Source organism: Cibotium barometz, chromosome 34, assembly GCF_041138505.1.
Source record: "Cibotium barometz isolate CiBa-2024 chromosome 34, ASM4113850v1, whole genome shotgun sequence".
Taxonomy (NCBI): domain Eukaryota; kingdom Viridiplantae; phylum Streptophyta; class Polypodiopsida; order Cyatheales; family Cibotiaceae; genus Cibotium; species Cibotium barometz.
Genome location: NC_141079.1, coordinates 43,933,474 through 43,957,660, shown reverse-complemented (window position 1 = coordinate 43,957,660; position 24,187 = coordinate 43,933,474). Strand labels below are relative to the sequence as shown.

Genomic DNA, 24,187 nt, shown 5'->3' with positions numbered 1-24,187 from the left:
TAAAAGCAGTGTTGATGTGGACAATGCATGACTTTCCAGGATACAGCGATTGTTCTGGTAAGAATTCTAATTACCTCCCTACTCTATTACTATTGGCTATATATATTAATTAGACGGTTTGACTTTATTATCTCCTCCTTTTATTTATATTTTAACAGGTTTGAAAACATCGGGTAAACATGCATGTCCTGTTTGTGGCCCTTCGTTAGTACATGAGTATGCTGATGGTTTGTGTAAGACTATATTCGATAATCATCATCGATTTCTCCCCTCAGATCATCCTAAATATGTTGCTAGTAAGAGTAACATTCCTCCACAAACACTTCGTGCAAAAGATTGGAAGCGTATTTGGGAGTCTACAACTATTCTTCCTCCAGATGGCATGAACAGGTATAGTGATGTTTTTTCAATCTTGTTTTGTGTAGTCTCTAATTGGATTAAAGGTCACATAGAGCAATCCCATGTGCAGGTACTCCATTTTTTTCCGGCTGCCATATTGGACCCATCTTAAGATCAACCATCTTCTTGATCCCATGCACATCTTCAAGAATGTGGGATCTGGTATTTGGGAACATATTACTGGTAAACGAGACAATGTTAGCGTACGTGAGGACTTGCGGGTCGCAGGACGTATGCGTCAAGCTTGGCCACGAGAGGTGGGTGGGCACGTTCGTCTTCCGCCTGCACCATGGATTATATCAAAGAAAGAGGAGAAGCAGGTAAAGCAGGCCATCACCACTTTGCGTACTCCCACTGGATGCATGAGATCATTGAAGGGAGCCTTTACAACCACCAATAAAAGAGGCGTTGAGCAACTATATGGGTTGAAGTCCCACGATTGGCACAAGATGCTTCAAGTAAGTGTTTTCCAAGTCTTGTACGTACGTTGAAATTAAATTTTGTAATGCCATAAACCATAAATGTGCTCTTATGTGCGCAGTTCATACTACCTACTAGCATCGACCATTGTGCGAATAAGAGTTTGAAAAAATGTATTTATAAGATGGGCGAGCTTGTGAGATATGTAAAACCCATGCTCAGATCACCCTTCATTATACCTTGCAAAATGAACGTGCATGAGGTATAACGTACTATTTATTTATTTTTCAGATATGTTAGTTCCAAAGCAATTGATCCAGCCACGTTGGATGATGCGCGTGTTATGGCAGTGGAGGTGGTTTGTTTGGTAGAGGAAACTTTTCCGCGAACCATTCTCACAAGTCAACTACATCTCATTGTGCATTTAGTGGACGAAATTGCTTTATGTGGTACTGTGCATGCACGTTGGATGTTCTTCCTAGAGCGCTTCATGAAGACCTTAAAAGACTTTGTGAGGCAAAGTGCAAGGCCTGAAGGAAGCATGGCCGAGGGTTGGTTGATACAAGAGTCTCTTGTATATATTTCAGAATTTCTTGGTCAGGTGGACAGCTCTTTGCCACGACTATGGAGCAATGAAGAGGACTTGAGGATGACCTCTATTGTGCCTCAAGGAAAAGGACAGAGTAAAGTAATTGACAGAACATTGATTGATGATCTCAATTTCACTTGTATCCTTAATAGTGATGTGATGAGCAGATGGGTTACAAGATATGAGGATGCAAAGACAAAAAGGCAAGCAGAAAGAGCTCTCTTTCGGAGGCAACATGGCTCTCGGAAGGCGTACTCTAAGCATCTAGCAACACTTCCGAATGATATCCATGTTGATTGGTTGCATGAGGAAATGGAGAGAGCAGAGAGCGACGAGGGGCTGCATATCACGGCGGAAGAATGGGAGTATGCACGAGGATGCATGTCAAAGGTACATAGAACTAATGTTTTGCATTAGTTGTAAGTGATTTGCTTTTAATATTTATTCACATTGCTTCCACAAATATTGCTTCTATTTTGGTCCAGTGCACTATGTTCAATGCTATATGGTGTGAAGGCAAGCATTTTCGAACACAAAGAATTGATGAAAAGAGAAATACACAAGATTGCGGTGTCATTAGTAGCTTTGAGGGAGCTAATGGAAAAATGGATGATTATTGTGGCATAATCCAAGACATATTTAGGCTTGACTTTCGTCGCTTCTTTGTGTATGTTTTGGATGTCAAATGGCAAATGAACGTGGTAGAAAAAGGGCCTGATGCAACGATAAAACGCCATGCAAGTGGATATGTAACTATTGACTCTACAAAGTTCTGGCAAACAAAGAAAGATAGGCTCGTATTGCCACAACAATGTGAGCAGGTATGCATTTTTTTACTAATGTGTTTCATGTACATATATATCTAAGCTCGCGTACCCCTTGACTTTTGATATGCTAATTAATTACTGTACTGTGTGTATTTGAGTAGGTTATCTATCTACCAATGGTGCATGACATCAAATGGTGGTACGTCATCCCTATTGCACCACGTTCCAAAGTGATGTATAATACATTCACTGATATGGAGCATATGGAGGATGTAACAAGCCGCAATGAAGATGACGTCGAACATGCCATTGAAGATGTTGTGATCGATGATCTAGAAATAAGAGATGATCGTGATAATGAGAATGAGCATGCCATTTCTCATGATCATGAGAATGACCTACCATTGAGGATGATGGTGATGTTGATGAGGATGATCAGGACATTGATACCATTATCAATGGAGTACAGAATATCGATAGTGGAATAAATTTAATCGTAGCCTTACCAATTGATCAAATGGATATTGATGTTGATCGTTTGGCAAGGATGGATCTTATTGAAGATGAGATCGAACCCTAACCAATCCGTCACTGTATGTTCTAAATTGATGACATTTCTATCATCTCATATGCATGATTTATTTTTGAATATATTTCATTGTTGTAAATGCATGTAGTGGGATTGTGTAATGATGTATACTGTAATGTACTATGAGATGGTTTAAGGAAAATAGTTTTTAATTTTGTAAAGGAATTCAGTTTTTCTTCAGTTTTTCTCTGCCATGCGTGTATTAATCCGTGTATAGTAGCGTGTATTTATCCGTGTATAATAGCGAGTATTAATCCGTGAATAGTGGCGTGTATTTATCCGTGTATAATAGCGAGTATTATCCCGTGAATATTATCGTGTATTTATGCGTGTATTACTGCGTGTATATAAACGCGTTTATACACGCGTTGATAAATGCAAATATACACGCGAACTTAAATGCTAAAATACACACGCCCGATTCTATTCAAATACAAGCGCGACAATACACGCGTTCGTAATTTATCGCGTGTATGAAACGCGTGTATGGCAGCATTGTCTTGTAGTGTATATCAACAAAAGTAGCCCTAGTTTATTCCTCTACTAAGAAAGAGTATTGAAACTCTTGCAATTCTACAACCCCCTTTATCATCCTTTTAGACACAACCACATTGTTTATAAGTTGAGGAAGTGAAGCATAGCTAGTTAAGAACATAAAAGGCTTTAGAAGGAGATAATGTCAAAACCTCCTATAAGCAAAGATTACACTGATCATCACCTACTCTGCTTCACTATAGCTTCTTTCCACTGCAGCTTTTACCTTGCTTGCATAATAGATGAGCTTCATGCAAAGACTTCCCTTTCCTTATTGGAGTAAGATTGATCCCACAACATCAGCACACTTATTGAAGGATTTACATAAAACACTTTGTCCCAGTCAAGAGCTTGCATAGATGAAAGGCTACAAAGTACCTTTTTGACCTTGTTGAAAACCTCTTCACATTGATAAGTCCACGTTAAAGGGTCATGCGTAACAACTTGTTGGAGAGGATACAAAACTTGAGAGGCCAAGGAAATGAACCTATGCATATATTTGACCTTGTAAATAAAAACCATTAATTGCTTTGTGTCTTTAGGAGGAGGTAAAAGAACTAAAGCCTTCACCTTTTCATCATCTTCTTCAATACCATTTTCTGAAATAACATGTCCAAGAAATTTGTCTTTACATTGAGCAAGGATTTATTTTTTGGATTATATGCAAATATTTTTTATGTTCATTACATTTACAAAAAATGGGTAGAATGGGGGAGAAAAATCTCCCCCATTTTTTCCCTATTGTTTTTGTTATAGTTTATAGCACGGTTGTAGGTAAGGCTATGCACACGAACGGTTGTAGGTAAGGCTATGCACACGGCTATGTGAACAAGACGATACACATGGCTACTACATGCCTATTCTTGCTATGCTTGTTTTTTCTTGTATTGAAGGTTTTCATGGTGAGCAATACATTGCACATACATAAGATGTAGTATAACTCATCTCATAACAAGACTCTCACATTTATACCAACCATAGCACTTGCCCCATCTGAGGCAAACCCAACTATCTTTTTCTCATTCAAGTTCATGTCTTCTAGCAATTCATTAATCGCCACATAAATATATTGTGCTTTTCCATCATATATAACATACCTCAAGACATTCCTTTCCGCTCCTTCTTGTCATTTCCCCTGTTGTCCTTTGTTTGGTCACCTTCAGACTCTTTCTCACGAGTTCCAGGCATAACATCAAGTTCTTGATCTATATTCAGTTCTTCCACTTACTGCTTTTCCTTTCTCCTCAGGCCTCAAACCCCTAGAGCTTGTCTTGTCCTTGATTTCTACTACAAAATCATTAATATGATTAGGCAAGGTTGATGGTAAAGGATACATATCTCCCCCCTTCTAGAAGGTTTGTCATAGTTAAGGCTTGTATGGCCCCATTCACCATAATTAAAATACTTATAAGGTTCAAACCTTCTTCTAAGCACTCCTCTACCTCTATCATTCCCTTCCCTATGTCTACCATATGCTCCATGTCCTGGACCAGATGGCATATATCCTCTACCTCTTCTTCTTCCACCCACTAATAAATTCAAACTAAGGTTCTTAAAGACGCTAAATACTTCATGCCTCTCCTATTTTTATTTAGCATCATTTTGGCTTTTCACTAACAATTGAGGTGAGGTTTGCACTAAATTCTTGACTTCACTTTTGACCCCCTCCTCCATAATCTCCACACTATGGCTTACTTCCTTCCCAAGCTAACCCAACCTAATCATCTTCTATTCTTTCTCCCTAGCTAATTCCAGCTTCTTTGAAAATTTGAATATTTTTCAACTCCACTTTCAACCTTAAATTCCCTCTTAAACCAGCAACAAATCTATCTTTTTTTCAACATAGATGGAGGGGTTTCATTCCCTAAAGCAACACACCATCTATCCCACAACTTTGTGAAATGCTGAACATAAATATCCACATTATCCTTCTGAGTTAACCCTAGAATTTCATGCCACACTCGATTAGAATCTTTAGTCTTCTGGTAGTGTTGTAGGAACTCTTGTTTTGTAGCTTCATAAGTGAGCATTTGTGGAGGGTCTCTTGCTTGCAAATAACTTTCGATAGCCCTTCAACCATTGTCAGACCTAATCCTATAAAAAGTAGCAAGAAACAATCCTTAGCATAAAGATAGGCTCTTGCCTATTTTTAATCAAGCAAGTGATTTCCCAATTGCTCCACAAAGTTTTTGGCATCTTCATGTGGTAACCCATGGAAAAATGGAAAATCTTCAACCATATCACCACAATTGACAAACCAAAGGTGCCTGAAATAAGTTCCTCAGTGGGGGCACCAAAAGGATGTATGGTGACGAGCGGCAATCAGCCTTTGCCTCTACAACTCTCTGTCGACTCTCAAACCTTAGAACATATAAGAGAAACACCTTGACTAAACCAACATGCACTCCCCAAGAAGATTTCACAATGATTTTTATTCCAAATAAGCAGATATGGTATAATGCTAGATATTGGGTAAGTGTACACCCAACTAACAAGCAAGCCACTGACACACTTGAATGGAATAAAACCCACAACTCTTAGCCTCACACAATAAGTCCCATAATAATGATAAATAACCAACCCATCAACATAGACATCCCAAGGAGGACACATTGTTGATTTATAGCAAAAAAACTTAACTTTATACAAAGGACCATTGTTGGGTATAACCATGAGGTAGATACATGACTTTGGTTTACCAAAAGATACAAGACATTTACATAAAGTCAATTACTATCCACATCTTCTTCCTCCACTATTTTTGCATCAATTACCCAGTCTGGTAGATCTCGAGCAATACATACATTACCCAACCCTACTGGTAATTGCAATAGGACAAACCATTCATAGTACATACATAACCCAACCCTGCTAGAACAAACCATTCATAGTCAGTACGGAAAGAACCTATGATGTAAGCCCACAATTGATATGTGTTGTAGTAGCCATGGTTCTAGCACTAGAAACAAAATCATGATGCTAATCGTTTGACCACCCCTACACACCTACACAACATATAAGATTTTGATAGTTATAAGTTAAGATTGTTCCTTAAGGTGTGGCTCCAGCTTATATTAAATTCTTCTCTCCTTGACATTGGCCTTGCCTTACTAGCTCAAAACCAAGTTCTTATGATGCCCATAAGTGGATACGTTAAGATAATGCACTCACACAATACCCAACACATACCAATAACCAACTATCTGCAGGCTTGAAACACAAACTTCCCACAAACACAAACCCACCAGCTATGAAATGAGCAAAGAAAAAACTCTTAAAAATCTTGCTTAGGTTGACCCTTGGTGGAAGTGAGAAAAAAACTCTTAAAAATCTTGCTTAGGTTGGCCCTTGGTGGTAGTGAGAAGGAATGGGAATATTCTTCACATGAACACAACACCAAGAGGTATGTGGCTAGCAAGAACCAAGAGTTCTCTTGACAAGTTGTAGTGGAACACAGCTTCACTCTATTTTTCAATCTCCAAGATCTTCATCCCCTTCACAAAGTGGCCTTCACCACCAATGCTTGCATCATAGCCTTCATATTCTAATCATCAGCGTTGACAGCTCATAGGTTCCCCACCTTCAGTGTTGCATTGTCAGCCAAGCTTGAGTGAGGGTTTCCAAGTGAACATCCCTACTGCAGAGCATCCTCAACGTTGTCGCAAGCAGCATCTTCTTACTAGCTTCAGTGTGGGCAGCATAAGAACAAAACCTAAGCAGAACCTCCTCTACTGAATACACTTGTCTTTCTTGAATCAAACCAATAGCATCTCCTTACAGTTCCCGACCAAGAGCTCTAACACCTTCTGAAGCGCGAACTGATTCTCTCCTTGTGGAGTTCGATTCCAAATGCGCTGCCTCCTTCACGTTCTTTCTATATAGAAACATAACCCTCACCAGCTTCATGCTGCTCCCATGCACCTGCTAAATTTCTCTTTCTCGCTTCTTCTCTTGGTCGAAGCAAGTTTCTTTTCCAACTGACCCCTTCTCATGCTCCCGTCACCTTCAACGTATTGATTCCATTAAGTAATGGCCACTAAGGTGTAAAACACCTTAGTAAGAGCTTGCAACTTTTGTTTAATACCTTTATATACAAAATCTTAAAAAAAACCCATTACCACCATTGGCCAACACCTTAATACTATCACACTTTGGCCATCTCTCAACCTAATCACATTAAAAGAAACCCCAAAAATAGCCTTTGTGATGACAAGCTTGTGAAGTGATGAACCACTGCATCCCAGTCTTCTTAGGCAAGCGCTGTGAGAGTTTGCTAACTCTAGATATCATTACCCATGTGCTACTATGGGGTTCAAAGCATATCAATCGTGGAGAGTTTCTGACAAGGTACATCATCATCTCTTGAGCTCTGTGATGTTCACCCCCACACAATGCATCAAGCACAATGCTATAAATATACAAAATGTAATGATGCATTTCAAAGCACAACCCCCTTTACTCTGAAGACCAAACATGCTATAATACCTACCCTAAATGCAAACCAACCATCATTGCTTGGCACACAAACACCAGGGTTCTATACATATATACATGTTTTTTTACTTTGTTTTTCCAACGTCCCATGTGTCACCACGTGTAAGGTCATAACATACACCTTGACCCCATGTGTCACCACGTGTAAGGTCATAACATACACCTTCACCCCATTGTGAGCCCTGAGTCTAGGGACAGTCAGGCACAAGCTAAGTAGGTCAGTCACCGATGCTTCTCATTGTCCTTACTTATTCTTGAGTTCTGGACATTCACATAAAGAATGGCATGCACATTTGCCTTTTGCTACTTCTCATTATTATTATTCTTGCGTTCAGGGCCAGTTTGGAACCATTTTGGTGGCCCTATAGGTGCCGGAGGTGTCTAAGACATGCACCAATGGTTGGGACATATTATGGGCACAATATGAACACATTTTTTATGACTTTTTATGGCCTAAAAAGAGAAAACCGACTTGAATACGACTTGCTATCACTTTCCTAATAAAGGCATGTCATGGGTCATTCATAATCATTCAAAGATAGAGATTGAAGTGTCACATGCACTCTGCACTACATAGTGTTATGATAATAAGTTCAAGCTGTATACAACCTCTTCAGCAGAGTTCACTCAATGAAAAAAACACATCAACAATTTCCCTCCTAAAGTAAGCATAAGACTCTACTATACTCTCTCTCCCTCTCCATATTTAGTCTTAGTTTAGCAGCGTGTCGACCTTCCCATAAATTCTCTGCAACCACGATTTCATCACCTCCTTATATATTGATTGTCTATCTTGATATGCCTCCGTTTATCACATGAGAAGCAAGTAAAGAAAGAGTATGGGTTAGTGCCAAGTGGCACTCATGCCACAATCATCTTCATGTATGGTGATATAATTATTTTTTGTGGTTCCCATTCACAATTCACTTATCATTGATGTATAGAAGTAAAGCAATTAGCCCCTCTACCATTATGTATCTTCTTGGTATCTCACCTTTAGAGAGAGAGAGAGAGAGAGTAGGGATGCTAATTTTTATATATATATATATGATATATATATCATAGAAATTATTTTTTAAAATTAATATTTTTAAAAAATAATAATTACTTTAAAATGGTCAAATTAAAAACGACAGCTTATTTAAGTGTGTTAATCACCATTCATTTTGTGTGTACTTGGTACTTATTGTGTCATTCTTTCTTGTTCTTGTGTACTTTTTTATTCCTCTTTACAAATGAGATGTACAATCACATTCCCATCTTCTAAGAAGAATCTATGCTTTAGCAATGGACGAGTTCTCGTGAGTGCAAAGCTCTTACAAGAACAAGTAGCTCTCCACTCATTCTATGAATTGCAAGCAATAGTAAATATTGGGTCCCGAGAGTTGCATGTCTCTCTAGAGGCAACCTCTAATCATGACGGGGAGGAGTTCTATATACTATACTTGAGTACTCTCTTTCAGCAGCCAATTACTCCGCAATAAAGCACAAGCAATGTGAGCAAGAAGTTCCAAATTATGTCATGTCGAAGTAGAGGATTTAAAAGAAAGGTTAAAAAATCTTCGACATGCTGATGCACTGGAAAAATTATATCATAAAAAATTCTTCGAACATCCTTTGATGGTGGAATGGGAGGCATCAGACTCACTCGTAAGTAGGCCATATATCCTCCTTAGGAGATGGCAAAATTGATGGTTGGCCAATTATGTACTTCTTTCATGATAAATGTGTTGCCCCTGAGAGCTCTTTACTTTGTTAATGAATTCTTTGAGGAAATTATCCAATGTATGGAATGACTTGGACATATTGGTCTTCGGAATGTTTGTGCTTTTCCATGAAAATGCTCATCACCTTGAGCATCCATTGTTCGACAATGCTTCACTTGATCGTGGTGGGGACAGGAAGAGGGTAGCTTTGAAAAGTTAATCAAAAAATGAATTTGTTGTCTCTCTACTAATTGACTTACTTCTACCACCACGAATAGATACTTTTGATAGCATGTATTGTGGGTAGGTTGGTGCCTTACGGTAAGTATTTCTATATTGGGAGGGGGGGCCTCTAGCAAACCACATAAACTTCCAACAAGCAAGCTAGTTTTCCATGGTGCTTTTGGTGAAAAAGTTCTCCTTAAGTGGTCTATTATTTATAGCCATCCCTCTCAAGTTCTAAAATGATCAATATTCCACTACTGCCATCATGACTCTAGGTACTCTTTTAGCAGAGGTAGCTCCATTTTGTATATGTTAGCCATCACAAGAGACTACACTCTGTGGTGGGCTATGGCATAAATAAAATTGTTATACCTAAGAATCTCTCTTTATTGAAAAGATTGACTTCTTAGTTTCTAAGCAGTTCTCCTCCTCATTTGAACTTTCATTATGTTTTAGCAATAGTGTGTGCCATGGGATTGAGCACTCTAGCCATAGATCTTCCAAGGGGGAATAGCCATTGGAAATTCTTTGGGTATCCTCTATGTTCTTTGGTCAGGGTAGTGTTGAGGCTTATGTTACTTTCTTTGTGGACTTGTGGAGATAGTAGATATGTTAAATCAAAATTTTGAGATTGTATGGGTTGTTTCCCTTCCTTTTGTTTCTCTTTGTATTCTCTAGCCTTGGGCATTTCCTATGTAGATCTATTAAATGGGTGCCATTGGTTGCTCTTTGTGTTCTCTAGCCTTGGACATTTCCTGTGTAGACCTACCACTAGAGATGGGTGGCCTTGGCCTTTTTCTGGTTGGTGTTCCTTGTGTTGTTGGTATTGGGAGTCTTTGTTTATCTTTGGATCTGGTCTTTGATCTCCTGACCCTTGGCCATCTTTTTGTTTTCCCTCTACGGGCTCTTTGCTATCTTGCTTCTCATCTTTCCCCTTGTTATCCTTGTTCTCTTCTTCTTCCCCCTCTTTGAAGCTTTCTGAATCTTTTGGGTCTTTGTGCTTTTCTGAGCACTCCAGATCTTCAAGGAAGTCTTCTATTTCTCCTAGTTCTTCCTATTGGATGATTTTGGAATAAGCTATGTGCTACATCTTGAAGAAGTAAGTGTTTTCTTCTATTGGCAATGTGAGCTACGTATGGACTCTAAGATAAAGCAATAAAAATTTGGCAAGCTCATCATATGTTGGGCATGCCATTTATGTTAGCTTTTTGTAAGCCTTGGTATGGTTAACTTCTTATTTGTGCCCTCCAGCCATTTTAAAGTTTCCTAGCATATGGCTAAGTCCATTGGCACTCTAGCTGTATACTCATCAGCACCTCATCAATGCAATATTTGGCAAAATCTATAGGTGTCTTTTCGATTAAGAATAATGCAATGAAGTTCATTATCATGGGGTGTATTTTAGCTTAATATAAATCTTTAAAAATTTTCAAGGCCAAGGTCCCTTGAAAGAAAATCATGGTGACATAAGCTTCTAGTCATTAGGGGAAGGTTGAGGTCTATGGGGGCCCTTTAAGCTGCCATGAGATTAAAGAGATAATTAGTGTGAAGGCCAATAGGAAAAATACATGTGTACAAAAATGTTGGGTTGCTTAAGAACCTAAATCTTGTGTGGTCAAAGGTAGAATCTTACCTTTTTCAGATCTGCAGCAAAGAAAATCTTCAATATCTTTTCTTTTTATATTTTTATAAGGGAAAAGTTTTAAAAAGTTACCCCCCCTCACTTCCCTTTTCCCTCCACATCTCTCCAAAAGTAGGGGCGTGTTTCTCTCTCCTCCCTTTTAGACTAACCCACTTTCCCCATCTACCACTCTCTACACCCTCACTTGCATCCCTATCTTCATCTCCAACTTGAGGAAAGCTCTTTGCTACCAGCTACTCAGAGGAAGCTCTGTTATCAAAAGGCATGTGCGCTACGGCGCGAATTTAAGCTTTTCATCAAAGATGAAGAAAGGCTTAAATTCGTGCCGTAGCGCACATGCCTTTTTTTTTCATTTTTCTACTCATTCATGCATTGTGTACACTTTTTTGATGATTAATCTGCCTACAAACATCAAAAAAATTTGATTTTTTAAAAATTGTTCTATCTACTGCTGCCAGACTTCACCAGGTGAATTTGAGCCCCAAATGACTTTTTTTTGTCCCTGAGCTTTTCTAAGGCTTGATTAGGGCCTTATTGAGCTTTAAGCCTTTTTTTTGGTCCTAAAATAAATTCAGTTTAATTTTGTTTCTGCACTATGTAAGGATCCTTTATTCAATGCCGACAATAATACCACGTATAACAAGATAATAATCAAATTTCATATTTGTTTTCACAATCACCTTATCAATAATACAAATTTTGTTCCTGTTTGACTAAAGCTCTTAATACATGATCAACATTTTTACCCATTCAAACCACAGTACATGAAATGAAATGTCTGCTTTTATAACACAGTTGAAACAAATAAAAACGTTGGTTAACGAGTCATTTACAATATCTTATAGATTCAAAAAAAGGTATTACAATGTTGGAGATTACAAAAGGCACAAAGGCCGCATAAAAGCTTAATCCTCTTCCCTATGGAGCGCTTTATCCTGACGTAGACGTAGTGCAAGTGCCATGTCAGCAGGCTTTAGGGTCACCCTTTTGGCGTGAGCATGGCACAGCACCGAATCTTGAAATAGAGAGACTAAAATTGTTTTCGACGCCTCTTGGAGGGCCTCGAGTGCCGTACTCTGGACCCGAGTGACCCTGTCACTATGCTTGTTGATGACTTCTTTTACAAGTCTTGCAAAAGGGGCCTTCGCCATGATGGGGTCTGTGCTCTTTTGGTACTTTCTGATTTCTCGCAAAGCCACGGTCCCCGGTTTCCATCTTCTCTTCTTTTTGGCTACAGGGGGTGGTGGTGGATGCGACCTCTCTTCCCATGGTTGTCTATCATTTCTAAATTTTTTTCACCTTTCTTGTTCGGCTGGATCTAAAGTTTGTCTTCTTTTACTTGCTTCTGCCTTCTTCTTTTCTTGTTCTTGTTTTAATCTGCATTCTTCTTGAATTCTTTGTTGCTCCTCCTGCTCTCGTCTTTCCCTCTCCCTTTGCTCCTCCTGCTCCCATCTTTCCCTCTCCCTTTGCTCCTCTTCTTGTCCTCGTTCCTCCTCTTACATCTCCACCTCTCGCTGCCTGTTTGCATGTTCCTTGTTTCTCTTGACACAAATATTTATTCTTTGTTTTTTAGATGGAGGCAGGGGCTGACGCCTCTCAAGTTCCTCATGTAGTGTTTGTGCTAAGAGCCTATCCTGCTCCTCATCATGACGGCTTATTTCCTCTGCTTCATAGAAGTCAGCAGCTTGTTGATACTGCTCTTGCTCAGTACAAAGAAGTGCTTCCTGGTCTTCCTCAAATGCGACCCTTAGCTCCTCTTCTAGCTACTGAGAGAGTAGGGCTTGCTCTTGCTCTCTTCTTCTATGCGCCATCAATCTGGCGTTGTTGCTCTTCTAGCACACGCTGTTGCTGCTCAGCCTCTGAGAGAGGTCGGCGGGGGAATGGTGTACGCGTGGTTCTAAATGAGCCGGTGTCTCCAGGCTGCTTGGAGACATCCTCAATATTGTCCAGTCCTGAAAACACATCAGGCTATACACCTTCCTGTTGAGTCTCTACCTCTCTGTCCATGCTTGTATGCTTCTTTTTGATGCGTTTTTGCACTTGTTGAAATGCATGTGCCGCGGCGACTGCCTTTATCAAATTGTGTGCACCAGACGGTACGTTTGGGTTCTCAATCTTGCGTGCAGTGTGCTTAGTTCTAGCCATCCATTGACTTACACGAGTGAATGAATGTGAAAATGTACTTTTAAAACTGACTTTTACAGGTTTATATAGTTTTTGAAAAAACTTATTGAAAAAAAAAATATCGCTAGAAATTTAAAAAAAAAAGCTTTGACTTAAAAAAGGCTACAATTGTTTAATATGGAACCCATTTTCGACCGATACGCCTACGCGCACCGAACCACTCACGCATCCCATGCATGGCACTTGATGCTCGCCATGCAATTACTCGTTTGCAGATTGACATTTGTTACAACCTTTCGTAGTAATGACACCTGCCCTTTTGGTTTCTGTCGGCGTCGACCTCCCAAACTGCGATAAAACCAATTAAACATCTCATGCAAGGCATTGCTTTTTTCCTTACCACCTCCACCATGTCGCGTGTTCTTAAAGTATGTTGCCTTAGCTTGATAATGAGAGCGCTCCATTCCTTGGGTGCTCCAAATTGCCATTGGACCATATTGGTCGAGAAAAAACTGTGCGTGGGCAAATATAATGTGCTGCGACAAAGATCATATTAGAATTTTACTATTTGGCGAGTGGGTGATATGCGTTTCTCCCCATGCATCAACCATTTACTGAGTAAATGTATGTATTGCAGTCTTTAAGTTTGTAATCTCCTCAGCAAACAAGTGGAGCCTTTTCTAGCAATTGAATCATTTTATCAAGTGACTCCCACAGCCTTGCACGCTTGAGACCAAGCTCTGCATTAGTCCCACGATAAGTGGTGCATTCACAAATTGTGTGACTATTGTACCCCTCGTAATTTGAGAGAAGGTGTCTAGCTTTGGACCCACCCATGCATATTTTGTTTGGATTATCCTGACTCGGTCCTGACTTTTTAGTATCCTTAGTTAACTTTACAGGACCACTATGAAGCCCCACGCTTGAAAGGACATCTTCCAGCTTACTGATGCATTCGTTTGCGAAGATGTTCAGGCTCCATATTCCATGCATAATTGATATGTAATTTCAGTAATTTGTCTATTATGCGTAACCTAGCATGAAGCGTGCAAATATGAACACGGGAAAGTGGAATCTCTAATATAGGGCTCCATGAGATATCTTCTTGATCACGATTAGGTGGACAATTAGTATTACAACTCATAATGCCATTAACCCACTGCATAGGTTTCTTTGGATCTTTGTTTTGCATTGTACTCATTGAAGGTGGTTGTATATTTTTCTTGCCCTTTGCATGAGATTTGGTTGTACATTTTTCTTGCCCTATTCAAATACCTTAGAAGTACATACAGGCAAAGCATCCTCCACATGACGGTAGCCACCTAACATGTTCGCAATGTCTAAGTTTACACTTTTTCTTGCCATGGTTACACTGGAAGACAGCTATAGAGGCAGGTGATTCCGTGTCTGGAATTTCTGACAATGTCTTAATTGTTAAAAGGGTGACCAAGAATCCTTAGGGTGTGTCACTTTAGCACCTTAGTTGGTTGGGGGCCATCACATTACTAACGTGGATGAAATAGTCTAAGGTTGAGAATTAGTGAGTAGTTAACTCTATGTGAGTGTGTTAAACTTAATCTTGCTTAATCTTATGGGGTCTTAATATATGTGAGTTAAGATCTCCTAATTTTGACATGGAAAACCCTGAGTTATTTTTAGATAAAGCCAATTGTAAAGAGGAACTCTTTGAGAGGGACAACTAGAAAATGAATGCAATTTCAAGACCTTGAAATTGGCTTAGAGCCAGACCAAGGGCTACTAGGAGAATATTAACCTCTTTGAGAATATTAACCTCTTTGAGAGGGACAACTAGAAGATGAGTGCAATTTCAAGACCTTGAAATTAGCTGAGCCAGACCAAAGAGTAAAGATCTCCTAATTATGACATGGAAAACCATAAGTTATTTTTGGATAAAGCCAATTGTAGAGATGAACCTCTTCGAGAGGGACAGCTAGAAGATGAATGCAATTTCAAGACCTTGAAATTGGCTTAGAGACGAACTAGGGGCCACTAGGAGAACATTAAACTTTAAATTTGAAATAAACAAAAATAAAACAAAGTTGTGACATGAGAACAGAGCAACTAAAAAACTTGTTGAGGAAGTTGAATTTTCTCGAGCAAGAGAAAAATGGAGTGCAACAATTCATTAGCTAAGTAACATTACTCAGGGATAAGAATGAAGCAGTATGCATAGCACCATTGGAATCTACCTTGCTAGCCTCCTTGCCCTCTTCCTCTTTCTCCACCAATATATGGACTTCTTGGTGTCATGCTATTGGTTGTGTCATGGCTACTATGTTAATAATTATTATGGGTTATCTATTTTTACCCTTATACCTGCAGTTTTCACTAAGATGGGTGAAATTTTGGTAAATGGCATGTCACATCATGGACTCGTTCTTCCTTCAAGTGACCTTCATTCACAATATGCAAAAAATCATTGTGAGTCTTATGCACACTAAAGAAAGCCTTTCTAACGAGGTTTTAGGAGTTCAAAACACCCTCACTGTGTAGGAACAAATCAAAAGTCTGAAGCAAAAAAGCCTACCAGCAGTTAAAGATTGTGTAGCAAAGTTTCATACTCTCAGGAGTCAAATGAGCACATATGATAAGTCTTTCAGAGAATGTGATGAAAAATTGATGCATCTAGAGTCTGAACAAAAATTTGAAGCTTTCCATTGCATCAAGTAAGAGTGTTGATAGCTTGTATCAAATGTGAGATGTGAGCTAAGAGATAGGATGGGTGATGATCAATTATCACAAGAAATTCACATGGGATCAGAAGATCCATAATCATGTGACTATGCGTGGATAGTTAATCTGTGATGAAACTTGTCATCTAGCCATTTCACTAGATCATAACATGAGGGATAAAGTGGGTCAACATTTGAAGAGAAGGCTACATCTGCACTATACATGCGCTCACCCATATCTCCAAGTAGCTTCAACCAAGCTACCTCAAATGTCACATAGTAGTGCCCTTTAATTTAGCCTCTCTACTCGACAAAGCAATCATCGGCGGCGGCTGGTTCTTACTTCTCCAGCTAACAACAACGCTTCCAAAAGAGAACATAAAGCCATTAGATCACAAGTTTGAGACACTGCCTATACATGTATCCTTGCGTCATAGAAAGGTCCATAATGTAGCATGGAATTTATGTATCTGTGTATCCTCCTAGTCACATCTAAATGTGGCTTCCTCAAGGCCTATATAAACTGACTCACCAATTTGGCCAAATGGCTCAATTATGGCATGGTGATAGTCATGTAAATCAAACTACCTACTATGTAGCTGTAGATAGTAGGTCCCTTCAAAAGATCACTTATATCTACAGACAACCTTGTGTTCTGCTATAATGGAATTGAGATTGGCATACACTCTATATCTCACATCTATAGACAACTCGTGTTTCGCTCCAATGGAACTAAGATTAACTTACACACTGTTATCCCATACTTGGACAATGTATCGAAAGACATATTGTTTTTGTAAAAGCCCAATCCCATCTAATCGTCTTTATACTTAGGATTTATCGTAGCTCACCTTAATCTTTCATTTCAAACTTCTCTTAAAAGTTATCTTCTTCTTATGAACGCCATCATCACTACCACCTGTGACAATCAAGCTATCAACATAGATAACCACTAGCACAATTTCGCTCTTAGTCTTTCTCACCATCAACATTAGATCTCTAAAATATAATAGTGACAATATACGCCCATGTCTTGTCGTCTGACTATGCACTTAGTGCCTACTTTAACCTATACAAGGCTGCATAACCTACTAGATACTCTCCTTATCCACTAAGTGCTTGCGATTTCTTATTATTCATAATAACCTCTACAAGGACACCCTTTATTTTATTGAGAATATTTTGAGAATATTTAGATAAGCCTTTTATTTACATCATCTTCAAAGATTAATGTGTTTAATCAGTTGTGTGAACTAGTATGGTATAGTCAGGATTAATGTGTTTAATGGACTTTGTGCAATAGTATGATATAGTCAAAATTAATATGTTTAATTGGCTTTATGTACTAACTAATATTATTTTGAATGTAGGCCTCATGGGGCTCACCTAAAAATATGTAAGTGTAGCACTTGAGTTTATCAGGAGGGGTATATTAATTCAAAAAAGCTATAGAATTACATTTACAGGAGGGGTATTTTAAGCCAATTTTGAAAAAAAAAACCATAAGTTTATGAAAGAAAAAGAGATCATTTTACTCATAAAAGTATGTAAGTGCAAGGGGTTTTTAAATACCCCTTAAACGCACGTGATACATAAAATTTCTTAGAGGTGAACTCCCTAAGATGTAGGCAATGTGATTGAGTAGTGGATTATTTATTAATCTCAGGTGGAACATTTGTTGGACCATAATGAGATATTTTAGAAGACATGTGAACATTTATTATGGTTATATAATTTGACATTAATATTTTTTTAGAAGACTAAGGCCTCAAACCTTTATACATACCATTAGTATTTCTACTTTTGGTAGACCCAAGACTTGATAATTATTGCTTGTTATACTTTTGGAAGAGCTTTTACGCTTAAAAACTCAAAAAGTACTTATGCTTTATTTTTGGAATTATTTTTTTAAGTAAGATTTAATACATATAAATATAAGTGAGTGGTACAATAGGCCACACTCATCCAGAGGAGATTTAATCCAATCTCGGATCAACAATGATCTCTTTCTATTTTCAAGTTCTCTTATTTATTTAATTTTGTGTATGTAAAGTTTATGCTTTTAATTTGTTCCAAGTCATTATTTTGCTCTAATTTTTGTTCTTAATAAGAATAAGAATTCTTCTCCGAGTGTCATAAATATCCTGATAGTGGTATTAGTGCTTTGGGGACAACTCAAGGAGAAGAACTTTTGAAGAAAATTTCTAAAGCAAATTTGTATGCAATTGCTTAGAGCAAAGGAGGCCAACAAATTTATTTTTCGTAAATATGAAAGCTTCAACAAAGGAAGGAATAATTGCATGAGAAGAGACAAAAGAGCTGAGACACTATCAAAAAGCCATTGTGAAGTGGAAAGGTTGACTTATATAATTTTGGCGCTCATTAGGCATTAGCAAAATAATTTTATCCATTGGACATAGCTTCATCTTCACCACTTTTCAGCCCAAAACCACTTTTCAATTCCCTTCACCTCTTCCAAATCAAAGACTATGGATGTGATCTACATGGTTAGAGTGCCATTATTCTATTTTCAAATTTGGAGAAGCTTCAAGCTTGAGAAATTTGGCAAACAAATAGCGAAGAGGACTTCTTTTAATCCACGTATTTTTTTTCAAACAATTTTTTGGGTTTTTCTTCCTTCATTGTACGCTGCCCATCCACCGGCACTTCTCTTTTTAAAAAAAAACTTTGTTGTCTTGCCTGCCACCTTAAATTTCTCTCTTTTTCACCGATTTATGCCATCTATTTTTCCTTTCTTCTCTCTCTTTGCTATGTGCCTGCTACCAACTCTCATTTTGTTTTGGTTACTTTGGTTAGCTAATAGCCTTAACTAAGCTTAGTTAGCAAAGCTAGCTTACATTTACTTTGTTATTAAAGCTCAAAAGCTTTAATACTTAAAAGCTTCTATAAGATTTTCTAATTAAAGCTATAAAAGCTTTATACATTCTCGTTTTAAAAGCTTAATTTTCTATGCTTTCTAGATTTACTGTCTAAAGCTAAATAAGCTTTACGTTTTCTCATGTCAAAAGCTTTATATCTCTACATGCTTGGCAAGATCTAAAGCTTTCTATATCAAAGATTATTTTTTGAAGGATCCTAAAAGCTTGACAAGCTTATACCCTCAAAATCTTCCAAAACGAGATACAACCAAAGTACTAGACCTCTAGCAAATTGAGTCTCAAGGATTACAAGCAAGAGTAGAAATTCAAGAAATTTATCAAAGATTACTTTTTGGAGATTAAATCAAAGATTCCAAGATAATTTGAGCATCAAGATTTCGAGCTTCTTTGACATTTATTAGCTAGACCGAACATTCAAAAAGCTCAAGAAAAGTACATGAAGTGCACAATTGTAAATATAAACATGTCATCTTCAACAAAGGAGACTATACTTCTTTCTATTGAGAAAAGGAGAGTTAAGTTTGTGTGGAGACCAATCCTATAGTTAAGTTAGCTCCTATATCTTATGGACTTTTTAGGATTATTTCCAAGATAAATGATAACACATTTAAGTTGGAGCTACCCTCCAATTGGCATATCCATAATTCTTTTCACATTAGTCTTTTGAGACCTTTTAAAGGATCTCTACCTTCTCATCTTATATTAGAAGGACCTCCTGAAGTAGTAGATGAGGAAGAACATCGTATCCCTTGAGTCTATCATTGACCATGAGACCACTACACGCATAGGCAACACATATGTTAAGTGGGCATTGTTTTGGGTGGCCAGGGCAACAACACATGGACGGTCGTGCGTGAAGAACTACAGATGGGTGGTGGTGGCCAAGTGTGTACCCAATAGGTCGTGAAGGGGGCTGACCAGTCCACATAAACCCCCATGGAAAGGGCATGATGCTTATTTGTGGTTCTCATATTTTCGGGGGTTCTTCATCAGAGGAGCGTTAGTCTCAAGGCATGGAAGCGTTGGAAATTTGATCTATAAACATCATTGGGCCAAGCACTGGCATTTAATGGCAGAGTTAGGGCTGAGGTCTAGGGAAATGACCCTTTTGGTTACCTTCGGTACAGAGGAAACATGCAATTGTATTCCTTTTCATCGTACATAATATAAGGATTAGAGTAGGGTACTTGTGAATATTTGTGTGTTGAAATCTTGTGTTGTTCATATTTATCTGTGTTTGCACTTGCATTTGGAATTAGAGCCTAACCTTGCTTCAGCTAGATTTGTGCATAGGTGGGATACATTGACACGTTGGGCACCATTGCAAGTTTAGCTTCAGAGCTTAGGACCAACCCTATTTTTTCTTTCCTAGCACTCCATGTGTGTGTTGACTTCCTATTAGGGATAGAGCGCCTAGAAACAGGATTGCAATTGGGTTTAGGGAGAATGACATTGTGGTTGCTTTGGCCTAAATATCTAAAAATGTTTCTTTTCCAACCTCCCATACATGTTGTCTCCCTAATTAGGAATCAAGGGAGCAAAGTAGGGTTTGGGAAGAATGACTTTAGATATTTGCTGATCATGAGTTGCTTTAGTTCCTTCTTCCCATAGCTTCAGTGAAGGAGTTTTTGGCTACTATGGGCCCTTTTTTGAAGTGAATAGCATGGTATTCCGATTGCATGATTGATTGGAGTGTCTCACAAAAAGTTGACATCAGTGTTGGACATGAGGGGCCGTTGTATGGTCACAATTCCATTGGTGTGAAGATCTTCTGTTTCTCGTTATGGGAGCGGTTTACCATTTTTATGCTAACAATCTAGATAGGTGTTGACATCATGGCAATGACGTATCACGAGGGCAATACAATTGCGGTTGGGGCATCCTGAGAGTAGCCATTAGCACTCGGGACAATTGTGACCACCATCACATGATTGTGGTGTTAGCAATCAAAGGGAGCAAGAGACAGACAGATGGTCGACTCTCATGAGATGGAGAGATGAAAAATGTGGAGCTCAAAATATCATAAACATATTAAAGAAGCAAGGTCATCGCGAAATGTTTCATTGCTGAAACAAAACGTTGTTGAAATGATTTATTTTGGAATAAAATGTTTCAATGCTGGTAGGTGGACAATGAAATGATAGACTGAAACGATTATATACATAAAATCCGAAGGCTTGGGGGCCCAAATATGAAATTTCACATGTGGGCCTTCAATTGGAGAGAAAAAGTGCAATTTTTATCTCCAATTTAGGGCCTAATGTGAAATTTCAGATTTGGGCCTTTAACTGGAGAGGGAAAGTGCAATTTTCCCCTCCAATTTGGGAGCCTAAATATAAAGTTTCAATTTTGGGCTTGCTAAAATGTGAAATTTCAGATTTGGACCTTCAATTGGAGAGTGAAAGTGCAATTTCCCCCTCCGATTCGGGGGACCAAATCTGAAATTTCAAATTTGGGCTTGAAACTTATTTATAGATTTACTTTATTACGTATAATTAAGAAAACAAAAGTACCAAAATCCAATAGCGAATAACCAAACAAAGTTTAAAGCTACGATGCATTGTTGATTGCATCCATGGACAATTTTGATTGATTTCCTCATTTAGAGTCATACTGTATACATGTTACATAAACAAAAAATAACATGTCTTATAATTGGCGGAGCCGCAAGCACGAATTGCAATAATGTTCAATATTGAATGTTTTTAGTTCTTCCTTCTGAACTTTTTCAATAGCTGTGAAACGTTGGACAAAACGTCCGTCATTGAAAAAGATCGAATTTTCTCTCCACGTACCCTCTTCACGATGTCGACCCAAGAATTGGAGTTGGAGTCCCTTGTGGAACGCGAAGGCTTGCCGGCTACGGAAGGTAACGATGCCGATCTTTTTGACGATTTTGTGTCAAAATCAGATTTCCAAGAGTTCAAAGTAGCTCTCGAAGCTTCTTTGACGGAACGTCAGGCACAAATCGCAGCCCAGATGCAAGCTTTGCAGAACTCCATTGCTCTATTGACCACTATCCTCTCTACTTTCTCGGGCTACATTTAACCGCATGATAATGCGTGTTTTTCGGAATTTGATTGGAAAGTGTGTGTTCATATTTCTGGACAACATACTGGTATTTTCAGCTACGGTTGAGTAGCATGACATTGATGTGGAGAAAGTCCTTAAGTTGCTGGAAAGCAACGAATGGATACCTTGGCTTCAGCTTTAGGCCCCAACATTACTTCGGAACCGTTCGGGGGCGAGCAAAAGCAGCGCACCAAGGAGATCGTGGACACATGGCTACATAAGTGGCAAGTTCACTTTCAGTTTCATCCATATGATGATGGAAAGAAGATCCAGTTAGCAGCAGCAGGTTTCCTATCCGGCAAAGCTTTGCTTTGGTGGAAAGAACTCAACCCTAAGCCAACGACTTGGGCACAATTCGAAGACGTTTTCAAGAAAGAATTCCTCAAGAAAGAGGATGCCCGGTTTTCAGCTTTGACCATGACCTCGCAGCACCTCACTTATGAGGTCTACCTCCAGAAGTTTCGTGACTTGCAGATGAAAGCTACAAAGATGGTTCCCACTACTCTTTTGGGGTTTTTCGTAGCTGGTTTACCAGACTCGTACCGATTATATGTTAAAAATAACAAATGTAAAACATTGGACGGGGCCATTCATTCAGCTCGTATCTATGATGATACAATGGTCTCTTCCAAGTCGAAACCCGTTACCGAGCAGGGGAACAAGCATAAAAGAAAGTTCTCCGCACCTATGGCTAACACGACAGAAGGAAAGTCTTCGGACCAACCTTCGAAGAATTCAAGTTCAACACCAGCGAAGAAGAAACGACTCCGTAGGGCTTTAAAGCTCAAGAAGGAAGGACGTTGTTTTATCTGCAAAGAAAAAGGACACATGCGTAATGAGTGCCCGAAGCAAAAGGGCACCAAGTCGAACGCTGGACCCAAGCCAAAGGCAACTAACCAGTTGTCTTTGACAGGTACGTCAATTACTGTACTTTCTCGCCCTAGTACTTGTTCTGATTGTCTGTTCAATTCTAAAGTATTTGGCTTGCATGATCTTCTCCGAGTTTATGGAGAAGTGAATGGCTATAAGATTCACATTCTTTTAGACCCTGGCAGTTCACATAACTTTGTTAACTACAAACTTTTGCAGAAATTGACTCTTGATATGACACTCAGCGACCATACCTATGAGGTACGCCTACCTGCGGGAAGGCAAGTTTGGGATCGCAAGGTGGAGATGCTTCCAATCCAGATTCAGGACTACAAAGATACTCTGGAATGCTATTTAATGCATCTAGAATATGTAGACTTGTTATTAGGGATTGAGTGGTTTAAGACTCTTGAAGTCTAGATAGATTGGTCTAGTCATATTTTTTCTTTTCAGCATAGGGACACCAAGTATAGTATTTTAGGTGATTGTATTTATCCCTCTTAGGGACCTCTTGTAAATACAATTGATTTTGGAAATATAATGGATTCTTCTTTGTATATTGCTTTCCATTGTGTATTGATTCCACTTTCTTCTTTTCTCATCCCTTCCTTGGATGTAAATGAATTAAGTGTGTTTGAAAGCAAAGAATTACAGAAGATACTTGATTCAATTCAAGATGTATTTCCTAAGGAACTGCCATCGGGTTTACCACCTGAACGGGCAGTAGATCATTGTATTGACTTGATCCGTGGTGCTCATCCTGTCAGTATTCCACCTTACAGGATGAGCCAAGCCGAGGAAGATGAGTTGGCTAAACAACTCGAAGATTATTTGAGGATGGGCCAGATCCGTCCAAGTAAATTACCTTGGGGTGCACCTGTGTTGCTTAGGAGAAAGAAGGACAATACTTGGAGAATGTGTATAGATTACAAGAGATTGACCAAGCTGACCATTAAGAACCGTTATCCTCTCCCTAGATCAGATGACCTGATTGACCGGTTAGCAGGAGCGAAATATTTCACGAAGATAGATTTATGTACTGGCTATCACCAGATATGTATTCATGAAAGGCATGTCGAAAGAACCGCCTTTCGGACTAGGTATAGCCATTACGAATTTCTCGTATTACCTTTTGGGTTAACCAATGCTCCAGTCACTTTCCA

At 38.8% G+C, this 24,187-nt stretch overlaps 1 protein-coding gene across 1 annotated transcript in view; it reads left to right on the top strand.

The window, feature by feature from the left end:
- Positions 1-1,114: 1,114 nt before the first annotated feature.
- LOC147619063 (uncharacterized) overlaps positions 1,115-24,187 on the top strand; it is a 68,910-nt gene continuing 45,837 nt past the window's right edge. The window contains exons 1-2 of the mRNA XM_086774405.1: positions 1,115-1,798; positions 1,894-2,088. Of these exons, the coding sequence (XP_086630531.1) occupies positions 1,163-1,798; positions 1,894-2,088 (831 nt within the window). The 5' untranslated portion in view covers positions 1,115-1,162. The remainder of the gene's footprint in view (positions 1,799-1,893; positions 2,089-24,187) is intronic.